The 18,503-nt window shown below is 52.2% G+C and overlaps 1 protein-coding gene across 7 annotated transcripts in view; it reads left to right on the forward strand.

Annotated features, from left to right (window-relative positions):
* The window catches only part of SLC2A9 (solute carrier family 2 member 9), a 221,878-nt gene extending 206,958 nt beyond the window's left edge, over nt 1-14,920 (forward strand). For 4 of the 7 annotated variants that reach the window (XM_035005304.1, XM_035005308.1, XM_035005302.1 and 1 more), the window contains 2 exons: nt 1,819-1,946; nt 14,575-14,920. In XM_035005304.1, the coding sequence (XP_034861195.1) occupies nt 1,819-1,946; nt 14,575-14,826 (380 nt within the window). In that variant the 3' untranslated portion in view covers nt 14,827-14,920. Of the gene's footprint in view, nt 1-1,818; nt 7,372-14,574 lie in introns of all 7 variants that reach the window. The other 3 variants (XR_004679306.1, XM_035005303.1, XM_035005306.1) reach the window with 3 other exon arrangements.
* Nucleotides 14,921-18,503: the final 3,583 nt, after the last annotated feature.

The raw sequence follows: 18,503 nt of genomic DNA on the forward strand, positions 1-18,503 counted from the left end.
AGGGGCACCTAGGTGGCTCAGGCAGTTAAGCGTCTGACTTCAGCTCTGGTCGTGATTTCAGGGTCCTGGGATCGAGGCCCTGAGTCAGGCTCAGTGCTCAGCCAGGAGTCTGCTTGTCCTCTGCCCCTCCCCATCCCACTTGTGTGCTCTCTCTCTCTCTCTCTCTCAAATAAATAAAATATCTGTTAAAAAGTAAATAAAATAAATCTTTTTAAAAATTGAAAGAAGGCAGGAATTCAAGTCTGAAGATCCACCTTTGTGTCCTAACCCTTTTGTGGGACAACCTGACCCAGTGGAGACGGGCGGTGCAGGTGGTGAAAGGATTCACCCAAGGCAGAACAAAAGAAATAGAAGATTATTGAATGCACCACAAGGGAGCATTAGCCTCCTTAGCCATGAAGAATGCAGGCTCCCCCCCATTGCTCACTGCATTCCCTCCATGCTTATCACATGTTGTAATTATTTATTCATTCATTCACCTCTTTTTGATAAACACGTCATCCTTTCCCCCGTACCAGATGGGAGAATCCCATGAGGGCAGGACATTGTCCCTATTGTCCACCACTGTGGGACCAGCCCCAACGCAGTCAATAATCATGGTCAAACTGGTCAGTGTCTCCCTAGAGTTTGGTAAAGGTCCCTCGGGCATTCGCCTTCCACTGCCCTTGTCTGTGGAATGCCAACATATAGATCTGATTGGCAGCGGGGACTCCATTGGGGAGGGGGGTACAAACAGGCCCCCAGTGGTCATGCTGAGCCCCAGGTCCGGGGTCTGGGCACAGGGCCCAATCCCAGGTCTCACTGAGTTCCGGAAGAGGAGGGTGCAGACCTTGGAGATTCTCAGCTAGGTGTAGTACCCTGCGGATGTTTTGGATGTGTGTGCAAGCAGTTTGGGTTGCCACGGCGACCAGGGGAGCTCTGGCATCGTGGAGGTGAGGGGTGACAGACATCCCGCAGTTGCATAGGACAGTCCTCAAAGAATTGTCCTCCCTCAATGCCAATGACATTTCCACTGAGTAACACTCCACTGCTGGGATGACCAGTGGAGCCCATCACACATCCCGTCACGGGGCAATAAGGAGGACAAAACAATCACCAGTTGGGCAGGGGCTTCCATCCTGTCAAGCAAGGATCAGCAGGGAAACAAAGCTGTGATTTGGAGGTTGGAGTCCCAAGCCTGAGTTCTGGCTCTGCTCCTCAGGGGCTGAGTAACCTTGGGGGAGTCTAATAACTTCTCTGGGCTTCACTTTTCTTTCTTTCTTTCTTTCTTTTTTTTAAGATTTTATTTATTTATTTGACAGAGAGAGACACAGCGAGAGAGGGAACACAAGCAGGGGGAGTGGGAGAGGGAGAAGCAGGCTTCCCGCTGAGCAGGGAGCCCGATGTGGGGCTCCATCCCAGGACCCTGGGATCCTGACCTGAGCCAAAGGCAGATGCCCAAGGACTGAGCCACCCAGGCGCCCCTGGGCTTCAGTTTTCTTAGCCAGGTATGGTAGCCCATACCTGCCTGACACACTGTATCAGTAAATGTCAGTTGCCTTGTAAAGCAAATTTGTACGTACCGTACTCATTTTGTAGTGGATCACAGCTTGATTCAGAAGGCATCTGGAGAGCCAAAAGGATGAATCACCTCTCGTTTGGATGGGCCAGGCCAGGGGATTGATTTGTCCACGTTAGGAGTGAGGGGCTAACTCCAGCACCCAGTCCTGAAGCTGTCACTCACGGTCATGAAGAGGGTGCTACCCTGCCATTAGGTGGATGCCGGCGGCGGGACCTTCTCAGTGGGATTCATTCTGTGCCCTTGCTCTGACATTGCAGGGGGCATCCCATTCATCCTGACCGGCGAGTTCTTCCAGCAATCCCAGCGGCCGGCGGCCTTCATCATTGCGGGCACGGTCAACTGGCTCTCCAACTTCGCTGTTGGCCTCCTCTTCCCGTTCATTCAGGTATGACTGACAAGGGGTCTCCTGTCCATGGCATGCCCTCTGATTCGGCAGCCCTCTGTGTGAGGGGTGAGTCACAGAGCAGAGGCTGAGTCTCTCACCTGGAAACTCACACTGTTGGCCTAAGAAAGGCAGAGATGTACCTTGGCTCCAACCCTGAATCCTCTTTCTCCCTCCTGCACCTTCCAGGATCTGCCCCTAAACACAAAGGCTGCTCAGAGGGAGTGGGCTTCCCATCACCAAGGGTCTGCAAGGAAACTTAGGTTAGAATCTCGAACCTGCACTTTTGCAATGTGCTTGTCACGGTGTTAGACCAAATCCATGTTATAGTTACAGTGCACCCTGTCGTGCATCTGACATCCTCATTGTCATCATCATAACCAAGCTGATGAGGTCACTGTCCCAAGGGTGACCACGGCACACAGGAAAATGTGAACTCAGGAAATGGATACGTTCTTTTTGTGTAGGTCAAGAATCTATTCATTCACCCACTCATTTATTCAGCACGTATTTATTGAGTCCCTACTCTGTGCCGGGCACTGTTTCAGGCAGTGGGGATAGAGTGGGAACAAAAATTTGTGTTCTGTGGTCCTGGAGCTGAAAAGGGAAACAGAAACCTGAGTGAAGTGAAGCAGCCCAGGAATGGAGAAGTCCAGGCAGGGAAACAGCAAGTGCAAGGGTCCTGAGGCAGGGCCATGCTTGGCCTGTGTAAGAAACAGCAAAGAGGCCAGTGTGGCTGGAACAGAGTGAGCAAGGAGGATGGGAGAGGCAGGAAACGAGACCAGAGAGTTCTCTGGGGGCAGGAACACAAAAGACAAGGACTTTACAAGTGTTCTGTGCAGAGCCAGGGGCCACCAGCTGCATTCCAAAGAGGGTCCAAGCTTCTCTGCTCTGATGTCCCCAGGGGTCCCCACTGCCCATGATGGAGGTGAGAATCTGCCAGATGTCTCTGAGGAAGAACCACCATCCCTTCTCAGGGGCTATTTCAACTGTCCCCCCATCCCCCGCGGTTAGTAGTCTGCCTCTTAACTGACTAGCTTCAAGCACATCCCAGAGACTCTGCTGGCCTTGGCTGAGTCCAAGGTCAGCAGCCCCGGCCACGGGCCCACGTGATGGTTACTCCTGCATCACAGAGCCCTCAGTCTGTGCCAGGTCCCCTGCACGTGGCTTTTCATGTGCTCATGACATCCACGCAGCCCTGAGCTGGGGTTTCCTGTCCTTCCCGCTTTACTGCAGAGAGGCTGAGGCTCAGGGAACGGACACCGTCAGCCCGAGGTCCTACGGTCACCATCCGCCCCAGTCGCTCTGCCCTGCAGCCTCTTACTGATGGACATTCTCTGTCTGCCGTTCATTAGTCTCAGAGTTGGAGGTGGACTCACCACATGACTCGTACAGCATCCCTGACTGCATCTTAACTACAGGCACCCTGCCTCTGAGTGTGCGTGCTGTGGGGGACTCCTTGGGCCCCACACCCATTTCCTCCCATCCTCGGGCATCTTTAGCCGGGGCGGCCAGGACATGACAAGTAGTCTTTTCAATAGACTTCAAACCTGAAATGGCTTCTTCCTGTTTGGTTCAAAGCCAGCAGAGCCAGGGGCCAGTAAAATATTCATTGTTGTGGGGAAAATGAACGTCAAGCCTCTTCTCTGTCAACACAGGTCCACCCCTACCATTTAAGTGGAGAAATTCTAGAGCCCTCACCTGGCCCACCACTAAGCTTTCTGTATCTGGGTGGTAGGCCACTGTCTTCTGCACAGTTTGGGGCAGGGGGTGGGGGGTGGTTAAAAGACTTCACTGTACCCCCACACAAAACACGCCGTCTCACTTTCGCGCCACGGTTTGGGAGCGGACGGCACGGACGTGCCACCGTAACACTGACATTTGCTGAGCGCTTGCTCGTGCCAGGCTCCACTCATCCCCTGTCAATGCTGGGAGGTCAGGCCTTCGTGCCTCGCTGGGAAAGACCAGCAGCCCGGGGCTCAGACAGAGGCAGCCAGTCCCCAAGGTCACCCCCGTGGGAAATGACGGAGCGGGATTTGAACCCAGGCTCTCACCCTTGCCTATAAGACAAGGGGAGGAAGGAGCCCTTGTTGTACAGTAGGGTATTCCATCCTACAAGTCCCTTTGAACTGGGCGAGGAGTTAATTTACATTTAAACACACACACACAGGCACACACATGCTCACACACACACACACACACACATAGGCACGCATGTCAGGGAGGTCTCCAAGCTGCTTGGATCCATCTGACCTTCCCTTCACATTGTTCATTTGGGAAACCACAGCCCATCCGCGGCTTCTCCCAAACAGAAACGTCGTGCTGTCTCTCCCTTGAGATGCTCCCCCAGACTCCGTGTGTGGGGAGCCAAGCTTGTGCTGAGCTCTGGGGAGCTGTCCTAGCCCCGCCTGCCCAGCTGCATTACTCGGCAGGGAAGGGTGCGGGAGAGGACAGTGGCCACGACGGGCAGGTCCGTGTGCAGTAACGCCATCGCGTGGAAGGTCTTATTACCCCCACTTGTCAGTCGGGACGGGTTGGGTTTGCTGCAGGAAGAAAGAGCCCCCAAGTCTCAGTGGCTTTAAACCAGCCGGGATGCTGGCTTACTCATGCCAGGTGTTCATTGCGGGGGGACTAGAGATTCTGCCCCAGGGCCTCCCGACTCAGTCCCGGCCGGTGGAAGGAGTGTGGCAAGTCTCACACCATCCATTAAGGCCATCACCTGACAGCGACATGGATTACCACTGTGCAGACTGAGTGAAAGCCGCACCACCACACCTGACCCCAGGGGAATGGCAAAGGGCCTTGTGTCCAGGGGGAAAGATCCAGAAATCTTGTATACTTCCGTAATGACTGCCACAGCCCACCCTTTGAGGAGGAAAGTCAGATTCAGCAGGCTCAGGACACTTGCCCATGGCCCCGGACCAGTGAGAGGAAGAACATGGTCACACCCATGGATACCACCCCCATGTGCCCTTCTTTGACCCCCAGGGCTTTTGTGTGTGTCAAACTCCTTTTCACGATAACCCAGTTTCTGACAGCCTTGACCACATGTTTGGGGGATCATGTTCATTCCAACTGGCTCACTTCCAGCGGGGTGCCTAGATGCCTGAGAGGTTTCTGGGGCCACAGCTCACCCCGGGACACCCTGTTGTGATGTGCTGGAGTGTCTGAGGGCAAAGCAAGACCAGGATTCCCAGTGGTTAGCGGGTCCTTCTGCAAGAACCCCGAAGGAGCCCCTGAGCATGCTGACACTGTCACTGTGATTAAAAATGCCATCCATTCACGCTGTGGGGATGATCTCATGTGCCAGATTTCACACAGAAAGTCAGCCTGAGGGCTGCTCAGAGCCTGGCCTGGAGCAGGGGAATAAGGCCAGGACCAAGTTTAAGGGCTCAGGGCCAAGAGGAGTGCCACCTGCTCACAAAGCTGAGGGCCCCCGTGCACACAGGACACACGTCTGCATGCCTGTCTTAGAACATCCAGACCAGCTGCCTCCTCCCAGACACGTCAAGGGCACAGGACTCACAGGAGAGCTGTGGGCACCCTCTTTACAGGCTTAGGTTTGGGGGCTTGGGGCAAGGCAAGGAGAAGGGCAGGGGAGCTGCAAAGAGAGACGAGTGTTGGGGGGTGATCTGGAAGGCAGGTCTCCAAGAATCCATGCCCCAAGAGGCATTGGGCTCAGATCTGGCCACTGCCTTTGGCATTTCAGGGCTAAAACTGGAGAGATAGGTGGCTCCCACATCAGAGAGACCACCTGACCTCGGCCTTGACCTTGCCTGGTAATGTCTGCAGCCACCCAAGGGACATGGGCAGGTAGTTGGGGGATCCAAGGATGGATAGATAGATAGATAGATAGATAGATAGATAGATAGATAGATAGATAGATAGACAGTCTGATGGATTGCTAGAGGATGGAGGGAGGAGACAGGACAGGTTGGCTTAAGGACATTCATCAAACACTTACACAGGAGTTTGTCCAGAGGTGGGAGAAGGGCATTGCAGGGCAGAAGGACTGAGAGCAGGACTGAAGATAAGAAGGGGTGAAACAGAGAAACACAGACAACAGAGGAATGTTGCCTGGTCCAGCAGTGACAGTAGGTCAGGAGGTGCAGAGCCTGTGAACTCAGCCCTTGCCCCTGGGGGTGGAGGGCATCAGGATGGGGCGCTGGAGGGAGAGGGAGGGAAATCATTAGGCAAGTAAGCTGACACACAGCACGCTATAACTCAGGACTGGCTGGGAGCCCCTGAGCTCCCACCACAGGGCCGGGGAGGGCGGCGGAGGGGAGGCTGAGGACGTATCAGCCGCTCCACCAAGTGGGTCCCTCGAAGGGCGCAGAACACAAGAGCCAGCTTTCTGTAGGGTACAGTTGCTGACAGTCTTCCTCGTCTTCCCCTTCCTCTCCATCTTCTCCTTTTCCTTCTGTTTATTCCTTCTCCTCGTACACACGGTCTGGTTCGTAACCCCCCACCCACCGGACCCTCCCACGGTAGCAGCTTCTGCCACTGCAGACTCCACAGCTGACCGGCTCCATTCCACAGCCCTTCCAGAAGTCCTCTCAGCCGCAATCAAGAGCCTGCCTTAGTCTGTTCATGCCGCCACAACCATGTACTCCAGACTAGGGCTTAAACAACAGGAATGCGTTTTCTCACAGTTCTGGAAGCCAGAAGTTGGAGAGAAAGGTCTTGGCAAAGTTGATTTCTTCTGAGACCTCTCTCCTTGGTGTTGTAGACAGCCACCTGTCCCCGTGTCTTCACACGGTCATCCCTCTATGCGCATCTGTGTCCCAGTCTCCTCTTCTTCTAAGGACACGAGTCAGATTGGGTCAGAGCCCAGCATAGGACTTCATTTTACCTTAATCCGCTCTTTAAAGACCCTCCCTCCACATACAGCCCCATTCTGAGGTGCTCGGGTTAGGACTCCAACATAGGAATCCTGATGGTGGACACAATTCGGCTCACCAGGCACCAAGTGCAATTTTTCAATTGCATTTTGATCTTTTCATTTTTTTCCTAAATGTGTCAGCGGCAAGTGTGTTGCAGCCCCCAAGCTGCAAGGAGCCCAGATTGCTTCCCCAGAAAACAAATATCCGAGCCCGCACGGCTGCCGACGGTGACGTGACTCAGAACTTCCTTGTGTCATACGCATCAGCAAGGGGCGCTAGGACCTTGCCCGCGCTGAGCCTCAGGTTCCCCAACTAGAAAACGGAAAATCCTCCACTCTTGCCTCACCCATGGAGAGCGGAGCCTGCTGAGGTCACGAGCAGGCACTGGGGGCCGCCTGCCTGGGCTGGGCCCATGGGCTGTCCTGACCGCCCCATCTGCAAACGGACCTCGCGGGTCGCATGAGGGCTGAGCTCACAGAGAAGGGCCAACAGTACTTGGCACAGAGCAACACTGGCAATTACTGTTGTCACCTCCTCCGGCTGGGGTAAGGACTGCCCCAACCAAGTACCACAAACTTAGTAGTTTACAACAGTAGAAACGTGTCCTCAGGATGTCGGCAGAGTTGGGTCCTCCTGAAAGCGGTGAGGGGAGGGTGTGTTCCAGGCCCTTCTCTGGGCTGCCGGTGGCTTCCAGAGTTCCTTGGCTTGTAGCTGCCTCACTCCGATCTCTGCCTCCATGGGCACATGGCCTTCTTCCTTTGTGTGGGTCTCCATGCCTCCTTCTATAAGGACACCAGGGCCCAGCTTTGAGGCCCATCACAATCTAATAGGACCTCACCTCCCCTTGATTATGTCTGCAAAGACAGTTGGCAAACAGTGCCACATTCACAGGGCCTGGAGTTAGGACTGCACCATATTTTGGGGGGCCTCAGTTGAACCCACAACTCCTTCCCTGTCCAGGGTGACTACTTCGTCCCAGTTTGCCCAGGACTGTCCCTGTAAGCCCCACATCCCAGAAAAGCACTTGGTCCAGAGCAGCCGAGGAGAGTTGGTCACCCTATCCCCAAGTCAGTCCCTCCCTGGCTCATCTCCCAGATAAGCTGCATGTCCTGACACCCCGGTCTCGCGCTCTGTGTCTGGGGACTCCCAGGACCTGTAACACCAGAATCGTCTCCAGCACAGGATAGCTTGGTGACTGGTAGCAGCTGCGGCTGTTCGTTGTCCTTAGTCCCCTTATGTGCCCGGCACTACGTTAGACGTAAACGAGACCCAGGAGAAAATGCATAGACTTTAGGTCCGAAAGCGTGACCTTGAATCCTGACCATGCCTCTCGTCAGTGAGGTGCAGCGCATGCTGGTCAAATTTGTCCAACTGTGATTGCTCCCTGAGCTATAATTTTCGTGTCTGTATAACAAGAGAATGGCCCCAATTTTGCAGTGGGGCTCCTGAAAGAATTAGAGATGGAAGTCGAGTCTTGAGCAGGGTCTGCCCATGGACACTCAGGATCGGCCGCTCTCATGGTCATTACCAGTACTGCCTGCCGTGTGGTCCTAGGGACACTTGGGAAGAGGAGACAGGACAGAAAGATCAATTCATGGTGAGTGCTAGAAGCTTACATGCCCCTAACTCACTGAGCCATCCAGGACAAGTTGCCTCTCAAAGCTTGCCTTCTCCCCGCTCCTTCCCCTTCTCTCCCACAGCCTGCCCCTTCCTGCAGAAGGTTCTAGATATGCATGGATGGGGTGGGTTGCCAGGGGATTAATATCACTGTTTCTCTGCCCTTAGCCTCAGGCTGCCTTTTCCTTGGGCCTTTGCTATGGCCGGCATCAATTGTCCCTCAGGTCACTGGTTGTACAGCCTGCAGACGACTCAGCCTCTGCCATTAGCAACGATGTTTTCTGGTTCAGAGAAAATTGCATGCAAATGTATGCCTGCTTGATTCCACTGGCGTTACAACATTTCGTTTGAGTTCGGTAAAATCTGGAAGCGAGAAAATGATCCTTTTCATCTTGAAAATTACTGGGTCACATCCCAAATGCCTATGCAACGTGAGGAGGAAGCCGACGCAGACACAGGATCATGGGACCTAAAAGCACATAAAACTGCTCCCTCGCCTCTCTGGAGGGTCCAGCTGACATCCTTGGGTCTAGAGGGAGGAAGGGAGCGTCTTTCACTGGCTCTGCCTCTGTGGGCACCAGCGTGGAGACACAATCCTGCCCTAACGTTTCAGAGAGAACAGACGTGCCCCACAGGGGAACAGGTGTGGTTTGTGTTTCTCGGTAGGAGGTAACATGGGGCGCAACTGGGCTGACCAGTGCAGGGAGCTTTCCGGCTGAGGTTGAGGGAGTCAGTGGGGGTGGGGGCAGCAGGGAGCTGAGGCGGCCCAGAGCAGACAGCTGAGGGAAGTAGGGGATCGCAGGCGGTTGTGAGGGAGGCCCACCCCGGCACCAAAGGACTCTGGGAAGCCACTGCATGGTTTTAAGACGTGACCCGTTTTGTGACTTTAAAAGAACTCTCAGGCTGCCTGGTGGCCCCTAGATTCAGGACAGGGGCAGAGAAAATGGAGGCTAAGGTGACAGACACTAGAACGGTGGTTGATGGTGTGTGTGTTGGGGGCGGCAGGGGGCAGCTAGGAGAGAGGAGGCCCTGACTAGAAATGGCACAAGGAACTTTCTGGAGTGGTGGAAATGTCCTACATCTTGACAGAGGCGTTAGTTACACAGGGGAGTACTTTAATCCAGACTCATTGAGAGCTACACTTAAGATCTGTGCAAGTCACTGTATGTAAATCCTATCTGTATAAAAATGTGTATATTTTTTTAAAAAGGAAAAAAGGTGTTTCAGGGTAAAGGCATCAGGACGTAGGAGCAAAGACAAGCAGAGAGGGAGGAAGTAGCCAGAGGTGATTCAGGGAAGGCAGCAGAACGGGTGGAGAAGAGCAGGTCTGCGGGGACGGGGGCTGCGAGCGGGAGGCGTCCGCAGGGCCGTGCAGTGTGGCCTCCAGCCGGGCACGCTGGGCCCAGATGCCATCAGGCAGCCACGAGGCTGTGTCTGCCTCACAGGTTCCCAGGCAACTCCGACAAGATCCTACGTGTAATGTGACTCAGGAGCCACCACACACGGCAGAGACAGGACACCTCACTAAGTCCCCTGCTTCCTCCCGCCTGCCCCTGGAGGCATCCTGGCGCTTCAGGTTTGCTCTGCTCCGCAGTGGAACAGCCTTGCTGTTCTTGTCCCCCGGAGGGACAAGTTTAAGGCACTCGACGTGCCATCAGTTAAGGGGCAGTCCTTGCACGGACTCAGCCAGGAGCTTGGTGTGAACCCCCAGGGAGCCAGCACCCCATGGGGGGGTGGGGGGACCAAGCAGAAGGATTCTATTTTTGCCACATCATGAACATCTAATTTGAACCCCCTTTTGTCCCTTCGATCTTCTCCACGAAAGTGCTCTCATTTCATTCATTTATCCACTCATTCAGCATATTCTTTTTTTTTTTTAAAGATTTTATTTATTTATTTGAGAGAGAGAATGAGAGAGAGAGAGCACATGAGAGGGGGGAGGGTCAGAGGGAGAAGCAGACCCCCTGCTGAGCAGGGAGCCCGATGCGGGACTCGATCCCAGGACTCCAGGATCATGCCTGAGCCGAAGGCAGTCGCTTAACCAACTGAGCCACCCAGGCGCCCTCATTCAGCATATTCTTATTAAGACAGAGCTTTCAGTGATCCAGGCACTGTCTTGGGCTGGGGGTACAATGCAGAGCAGGTGACACGGATCCCACCATCACAGAACTTACAGCCCGGGGACTGTGGACGCTAGGTGGCTCATGGATGAGTTTCAACAAGACCGTGACATGCCCCCGCTCCAGAAATGGCATTGAAAATGTCAAGTGTATGAGATTTTTTTTTTCCTTTTTATGGAGAAGGGGATCGGTAGCTTTTTATCAGGTTCTCAGGCATGTGGGATGTCCCCGCCCTCACCTGTACGCCCTTCCTCCATCTCCTCGAGTCCCAAACAGCTGCAACCTCCACACCTCTCATCCTTCGAGACTCAGCTCACAGGTGTCTATTGAAATGTGGCTGAACACACCAGCCTGCCTGCCCCCTCTACCCAGAATCCTAGATATACTCCAAACAAAAGGTACAACCTGCTAGAAGGTGAGACGGGTTCCCAAGGGTGTAGCCGTAATTACGAGGACATCTCTTAGAGAGCGGATGGGACGAACTGAAGGAGAGAGGACAGGGCCACTGAGAAAGTGGAAGGGGTCCCAGGACATGGTGGACAGGGTACTGGCTAGGGGTCTTCACCAGGGAATGGCCAGAGAAATGACAGAAGGAAAAGTCCCAGACCTGCAGAAAGACCAGTCCTCAGCATGAACATCCCGCCTCGTGCTAAGCAAAGTGGGTGCGAAGGATCCCTTTCTAAACACAGTGATGTGCAATTTAAGAACACTGAGTTAAAAAAGAAAATCCTAGGGCGCCTGGGTGGCTCAGTTGGTTAAGCAACTGCCTTCAGCTCAGGTCATGATCCTGGAGTCCCGGGATCGAGTCCCGCATCGGGCTCCCTGCTCGGCAGGGAGTCTGCTTCTCCCTCTGACCCTCCTCCCTCTCATGCTCTCTCTCATTCTCTCTCGCAAATAAATAAATAAAATCTTTAAAAAAAAAAAAAAAAGAAAAGAAAATCCTAAAAGTTCCATAGGGAGAACTCAGATAACCTGAGAAGAAATGATAATCAGGTGACATCACTCTGCTCCTGAGCAAGACTCTACCTGTAGGGTAAGGGACACTGTCTTCCAAGTCTAGGGAGAAAGCTATTTTGAAACTAGAAGTCTGTACCTTCACGTATGAGAGAGAGGAAAAGGCATTTTCAGACATGAGAGGCTCAGAAAGCTTGCCACGTGTCTCGGCCACCTGTGGCCTAGGAAACTGGAGGTACTGGGTGTGCCAGGACTCCAAAGTCCGGCCACCAGGAGCCAGTTTGCAAAGTGATGAAGAACACGGAGTTTGAACTTGCAGCCTATTGACTGCAGCGCTAACCAATGGGAGGCCTCGGGCAGGCTACTTAATTCCCTGAGCACAGAGGACGTAGCTCAGTGCCTGGCCCAGAATCCTCACCAAACATGGCATGGAACTGATACTGGCATTAATATCAGTAATGCTCCTAGCTGCGGGCAGAAGCCGGCTCATGTCCACAGCAGGAACGAATGGTCCTGTTTACACGTCTGTTGCAAAGAGTAATCATTTAAAATATCCTTTCTTCTTGACTAGCCATTCCCAGCAGCAATTAAAGTATTTGAATTTGCACAAGTTTCAATTCCGAGTCCTTTATTTCAAAGCAGAGACCTAGCTGTTGTAATTATTCCCTGTCATAAATGATAGGAAGTCAGGGCTAGGGGTAGTCTAGTCGGCCAGGCTGCCGTCCCAAAACACCACAGACGGGGGGCTTAGACAAGAGAAATTAATTCCTCGCAGTTCTGGAGCCTGAAAGTGCCAGGGCAAGATGCCAACAGAGTCGGTTTTGTTACTGACCTTGGCGTTCTTTGTGTGTAGAGACAGACACGAGGCCAAGGATGGTGCGGGAAGTGTTTACTACTAGCTCATTCCCAGGCCTGAGGAAGACAGCCTTAGGAAAAGGGATACAGAGCTGCTCCCCGAACTATGGCCAGGGGAAGAATTTGAAGGGGCTGAGGTGGGAAAGGAGGGCCGTCCAAGCACTTGCCAGAACTTGCTTCTTCATATGTCATATGCTTTAGTTGCATGTTAAATCTCCACCTCGGGCATGATTTTTAGCATTACAATGAGGGGAAAGTCTGTGGGCGGCAGGGAGGTCCACTGTGGCTCCAGCTGGTCTGGTCTGGTCCTTGCAGGAGCAAGTCAGTGGTAAGTCGGGCCCTGGAGCTTGTTTCAAGCTTCTGCTTTCCAGCTTCCTGATGGCACGCAGTACCTGCCAGGTGGGCTGGAGAAATGGGTTATCTGAGGGGCCCGAGGTCTTCTGCAAGTTCCTGTTCTGCAGAAGAAGTGCCTCAGAAAAGAGAACTGCAAACAAGCAGATAGAAATTCAAAGAGCTTTCATTTTGAAATAGACTGAAATTGTAAGGAGATTAGGGCCCAAGGGCAACTTCAGCCCAAGATGTGCTTTTCTAGGTAGACGCTTAAGAATCTCTATCTGGCTCAGTTTCTGGTGAGGGCTCTCTTCCTGGCTGGCAGGTGGCCCCCTTTCCACCGTGGCTTCCCGTGGCTTCTCGGTGTACACAGGGAAGGAAAGAGCGATCTCTCCCTCCATCTTCTTATAAGGCCACCCATCTTATGGGATTTGAACCCCACCCTTATGACCTCATTTCACCTTAATAACCTCCCAAAAGCCATATCTCCAAATACAGTCACATTGGGGGTTAGAGATTCAACATATGAATTTGGGGGGCACATAAGTCAGTCCATAGCAACAAGGAAACTTAAAGACAGATTGATTTGTTGGATTCAAATCTGACTGACAGAGCGATTGATTTGTTCACTCCGTAAATATCCGCTGAGCACCTGCTATTGTCCACGCACTGACCTGGGCACTGGGCCACAAAGGTGAGCAAAACCAGACATAACCCTGCTGCCTCATGGAGCGTACTGGCTAGTGACAGACAGTCATTCATCAAGTAGCCACATACCTAACTATGCAGTTACCATCGACATGCAGGGAAGGAGGATGGAACCAGGAGAGATGATGTTTCGGGGGCCTGGCCTGGGGCAGGACCAGCCCCTGGAGGAGAAGATAGGAGCTGAGGAGGTAGAAAATCACAGGAAGAGGGACCAGCAAGTCAGCAGAAGCATGGTGGGAGGTGGGAGTGACAAGGCCAATGCAGAGGAAGCACAGAGAAGAGACCTCCCTGACGCCCCAGGGCTAGCTAAAGAAGTGGGTTTTCATCCCAAGAGCCACGGGAAGCAATTGAAAGGTTTTAAGCAGGGGGCTGGCATGACCAAGGTATGTTTTTGCAAGTCTCCCCGGGCTGCCTTGCAGAGAACAGACAGGGAAGAGGCCACGTGGCTTGGGGACACGGTGAAGAAGGTGAGAGGCAATGATTGCTTGGGTGAGGCAGGGTTCCACAAACTCCTGCTCACCGCCTGATCTATTTTTCTGTAAATAAAATTCTACTGGAGTACAGCCACGCACATCCATTTATGGATCATCATCTGTGGTTGCTTCCTCACAAGGACAGAGTCCAGTGGTCCCGTATGGCCCTAGCCAACCCCTGGGCTGGACTTCCGGAGTGGGCAGGCCAGGGCAGGCGACACGGGAGAGCTGTCTGAGGAAGGAAGCCCACTGGGACTTAGTGCGTGGGTCCCGCATGATGGCTGAGGGGACAGGAGGTGTCACAGATGACTTCAGCCAGCAGGGTCCAGCCTCAGACACCCTCATTTATGGTGTGTAACTATGAACTTAAAATAACGTTCAGCAAGTATGACATTTTGCTTTCATGATGACTATTTTTTTATAGGCCTAGTTTTCAGAAAAGAAAACAAAAGGCTGCCATTTCCTCGAGGGTCCCCGGGTTGGAAGCTGACGTATTCATGGCTCATGTGAGAACATCTCCTGAAGATGCTTCATCCAACACTGTTCGCTTTTAGAGTTCACGTCACACGCGTGGTGTGCCATCCAGGAATACTGATACAGGAATGGGGAGCTTTAAAAACCTGTACAGAGATGGTTTCGCAGCTAGTTTGGGGATTGTCTACCTGATGCTCTTTGTCTGTCCTTCCCACAGAAAAGTCTGGACACCTACTGTTTCCTGGTCTTTGCCGCAATCTGCCTCACAGGTGCCGTCTATTTCTATTTTGTCCTGCCTGAGACGAAAAACAGAACCCAGGCAGAAATCAGCCAGGCATTCGCCAAAAGGAAGAAGGCATGCCCGCCGGAGAACACGGACTCAACTGCATCTGACACCAAGGTGACCAGAAAGCCCGAGCCAGACCCTGCCTCCACTCTGGACAATTATGTCAAAAACGGGGTTGTCTAAATGGATGATCTCACCATTTCAGGAAACCAAAGATTTCCCTACATGGTTAATAGTATTAAGTATTTAAAAATAAACCTTTGCTAATCTAACGTCACAACCATTTGGGTTTCATTTATAGCTGAGTCTCCAAACTCTTCTGGAAGGTGGAAGGGATTTCAGCTTATGTTTCTGTAGATCCACCCTTCTTCTCTTTGGATCAATGGCATGTCTCCTTCATGACTTAGCCCATGGTTTCAAAACGAAATTGGGGAAATAGCACTTGACAGCTTTCTCAGAGGAAAACAATATAGAAAACAGGGAACACAGGGATGGGAAGCCAGCTACTGAGGTGCTAGTTCCATAAGTAGCCTCGAGCTGCCCTCAACCTAGGTCCTGGGGCCTCAAGGGGACCCTGGGCTTTGGTCCTAGATGAAGGTTTTCGGAATTTAGTGGAAAGACTCTTTGTACCTCCTAATACATACCGTTACCAACCTTTGGCGTGGCCTTGTGGATCTCAGGCTCAAGAAGCTGATACTAACGCACCATCCTCCAGGTTCTGCCCCTCCCAGGCTGTGTCCCATCCCTGAAACTGTCTCCAACTCAGAGGATCAGATGTGTCTTAGAAGGCATAAAGAGGATCAAGATGTGGAAGAAGTAACTTTCCAGTGGCTGGGGCAGGGACTGCAAAGTGAGTTCTGTTCAACTGAAAAAAAAAAAACAGTATTAAGAATGACTCGGAAGCTAAGCCTAGTCTTGGTAGAAAGACAGGGCAGAAGACCCATGTCATAGCTCAACCAGTAAAGCTGGGGGCAGATTCTCCCTTCCTCTGCCTCTTTGTTTTCTATTCAAGCCCTTGACAGATGAGTCCACCAACTCAAACGCTGATCTTGTCTGGAAGGCCCCTCGCAGACATGCCCCAAATAACATTTAACCAAATATCTGAGCACCTCATGACCCTGTCAAGTTGACACATAAAATTAACCATCACAGAAGGTGAGTTCTCCATTTCTCAGAGTGCTCAAGCAAACGTGGGGTGATTGTTTGTCCTGACTACTGTTAAGGAAGTCTAAGTGTCGCTTGCGGAAGAAGTTGTTGGGAGCAGATACGCTTGAGGCCTCTTCCAACCCTTCTGTGCTAGGGCTGTTTGGGTTGGGACGACTTCCATCCAGCCTGTCGTGATAACGCACACCTTTGTGGCTTGGGCCATTCCCTGTACTTGCCTCCAGGATGAAACAAACTCAAAATGCCCCTAGATAAATGAAAGTGCACATGTGTGTTTGAATTTATGTCACAGTAGGAGTGGGCCGGACAGAGCAACACCCCTGGAACCCTTTCGGCCCCAATCCCTCAGGCTTTTCTGACCATTCTCGACAAGGACGGCCTTAGCCAAAATCTGAGTTCTGAGTTTCCTTTCCCGCCGAATACTTTTTCATCTCTGGGCTTCTCCTTTGGTTGATTGCCAGCTCAATGCCCCGTACTCCCCAGTTTTGGTTTGGCGGAAAGATTCGGACAGTGTTTGTCAATATGGCAAGAAAGTGATAGGTGGGTACAAAAAGGTGCCTAAGACCAAAAAAGCCAAATAAAGTGCAAAAAGAAATCTTAGCTGTGGAGTGTTGTCTTTCATGCATAGACTTGAGTATCTAGCTTCTAAATAGTAGGTACCTAGCATGGGCTAGGCCCTGGGTAGGTAGGCCCTGAGGACCCATCAGTGAGCAGGAAGATACAGTGCCCTTCCCCACATTCGCTCATGCCTGCCACAGAAGATTGAAAATCAAAGAAGCAGGAACCGTGACGTGTCCCGTCGGGACCCGGAGGAGGGGGGACACAGCGTGGTAGGAACAGGTCACAGGACCACGCCATCGGGGGTCGGTGAGAGGTGAGAATCAGGAAGGGGGCCTTTCCAAATGATGAACTGGGAGAGCAACACAGCCAACAGGCGGTCGGCTGGGAGTTAGTCCTAGCGTTTCCACGTTCGAAAAGTCAACATTAAGTAAATGTTTGAAAAAGAAAACAATAAGACTCCCATAATCTCACCTGCTTCCATTTCCCTGACACCATCACTCTCGTTCTTACACATCTCCGCCCACTTCTGGCCAATGATTCACACTGTTATAGTCACAGAATACATAACGATTTGCAACTCTCTTGTCTCTTATCTCCTATTTTTCCCCACTTTCTATTAAATAAACAGCATCTCTGTTCCAGAGCCTTTCTATCGTGCTCCAGCATCCACTGCAGTGAACTCTTCACGTATAGAGTTGCTTTTCCGATGCTGAGAGTGGGGAGTGGTGAGCCAGAGAGACAGACACTCCTGTGAGCCTTGCCACACAGGTTCTTGGGCTTTCTGACAGGAACTAACCATTTACAGCCCCCCGGATCCGCTCGTGGACCCTAAAGGAATCGCGGCTCAAACGAATAGACCTCCAGTCCCAACTCCTGCCCAAGGATTAGGGATTAGGTCCTAGTCTTACTGTTTTACTTTATCCTTTCATCTCAAAGCCACGAAGGCTGACATCTCCTCTTTTTGGGTTCACTGAAAGAAAAGTAACTCTTCTAGCCTCTGGGTCTGGCTAAGATGAAATAAACACACTCCGCTCTGTTTGTCTCACTGATGATAACCGAAACCCCTGCATAGAATACATCACTACAGATACATGAAAAATAAAGGCTAGCAGGCAAATGGGGGAGGCCCATCAAAACTCACAGGACAGGGGCGCCTGGGTGGCTCAGTCAGTTGGGCATCTGCCTTCGGCTCAGGTCATGGTCCCAGGGTCCTGGGATCGAGTCCCACGTCGGGCACCCTGCTCAGCGGGGAGTCTGCTTCTCCCTGTCACTCTCCTTCTGTGCTTCCCCTCTCTCTCTCTCTGTCAAATAAATAAATAAAATCTTTAAAAAGAAAAGAAAAGAGAAAGCTCCAAGAGAAACCCTCCCTGTCTGGCCAGAGGGACAGAGGGGGTGACCCTCTGGGGAAAGAAGGTAGGGGGAGCGGGGGAGAGTCATTGAAGAGTAAAAAGTCCCTCCCTTTTATGGCACTGAGGCCAGTTCCAGTCATGAAGCTGAACTCCTGGGGCGGTAGCCATATTCTTGCACATATTCACCTGCTCTGGGCCTTATCAGCTGGTGCTTATCTTTAAAAGATGAAGAACTACGCCCAGGAGGGCAGGAGCCATGACTGTTTGACTCCAACTAACATAGTACCCAACACATAGTAGGTGCGCAATAAATACTGGTTGAATGAGTGGGTAGTGTGGTAGGCAGAAAAATGGTCCCCCAAGATGTCCAAGGCCTAGTCCCCAGAACCGTGAATGTCACCTTACGGGGCAACAGAGACATTGCAGGTGTGATTGAGTTAAGGATCTTGAGATGGGGAGATTAACATGGATGATCCAGCGAACCCAATGCAATCCCAGCAGTCCTCGTAAGCGGGAGGCAGGAGGGTCAGCGACAGAGAAGGACTTGTTGGGGAGGGAGGAAGGGAGGGAGAGAGAAGAGGGGTGGGGGGGAGAGACTGGGAGATACTATACTGCTAGCGTTGAAGATGGAGGAAAAGGAGTCACAAGCTAAGGAGTTCAGGCAGCGTCCTGGTAAAAGGAAGGGAAACGGACTCTCCCCTAGAGACTCCAAAAGGGACGCAGCCCTGCCCACACCCTGAATGCATCATTTCTGACCGTTAGAACTAGAAGACAATAAATTTGTGT

The sequence above is a fragment of the Mirounga leonina genome, unplaced genomic scaffold, assembly GCF_011800145.1.
Source record: "Mirounga leonina isolate KUSES-001 unplaced genomic scaffold, KU_Mleo_1.0 Mir_129, whole genome shotgun sequence".
NCBI classification, from domain to species: Eukaryota; Metazoa; Chordata; class Mammalia; order Carnivora; family Phocidae; genus Mirounga; species Mirounga leonina.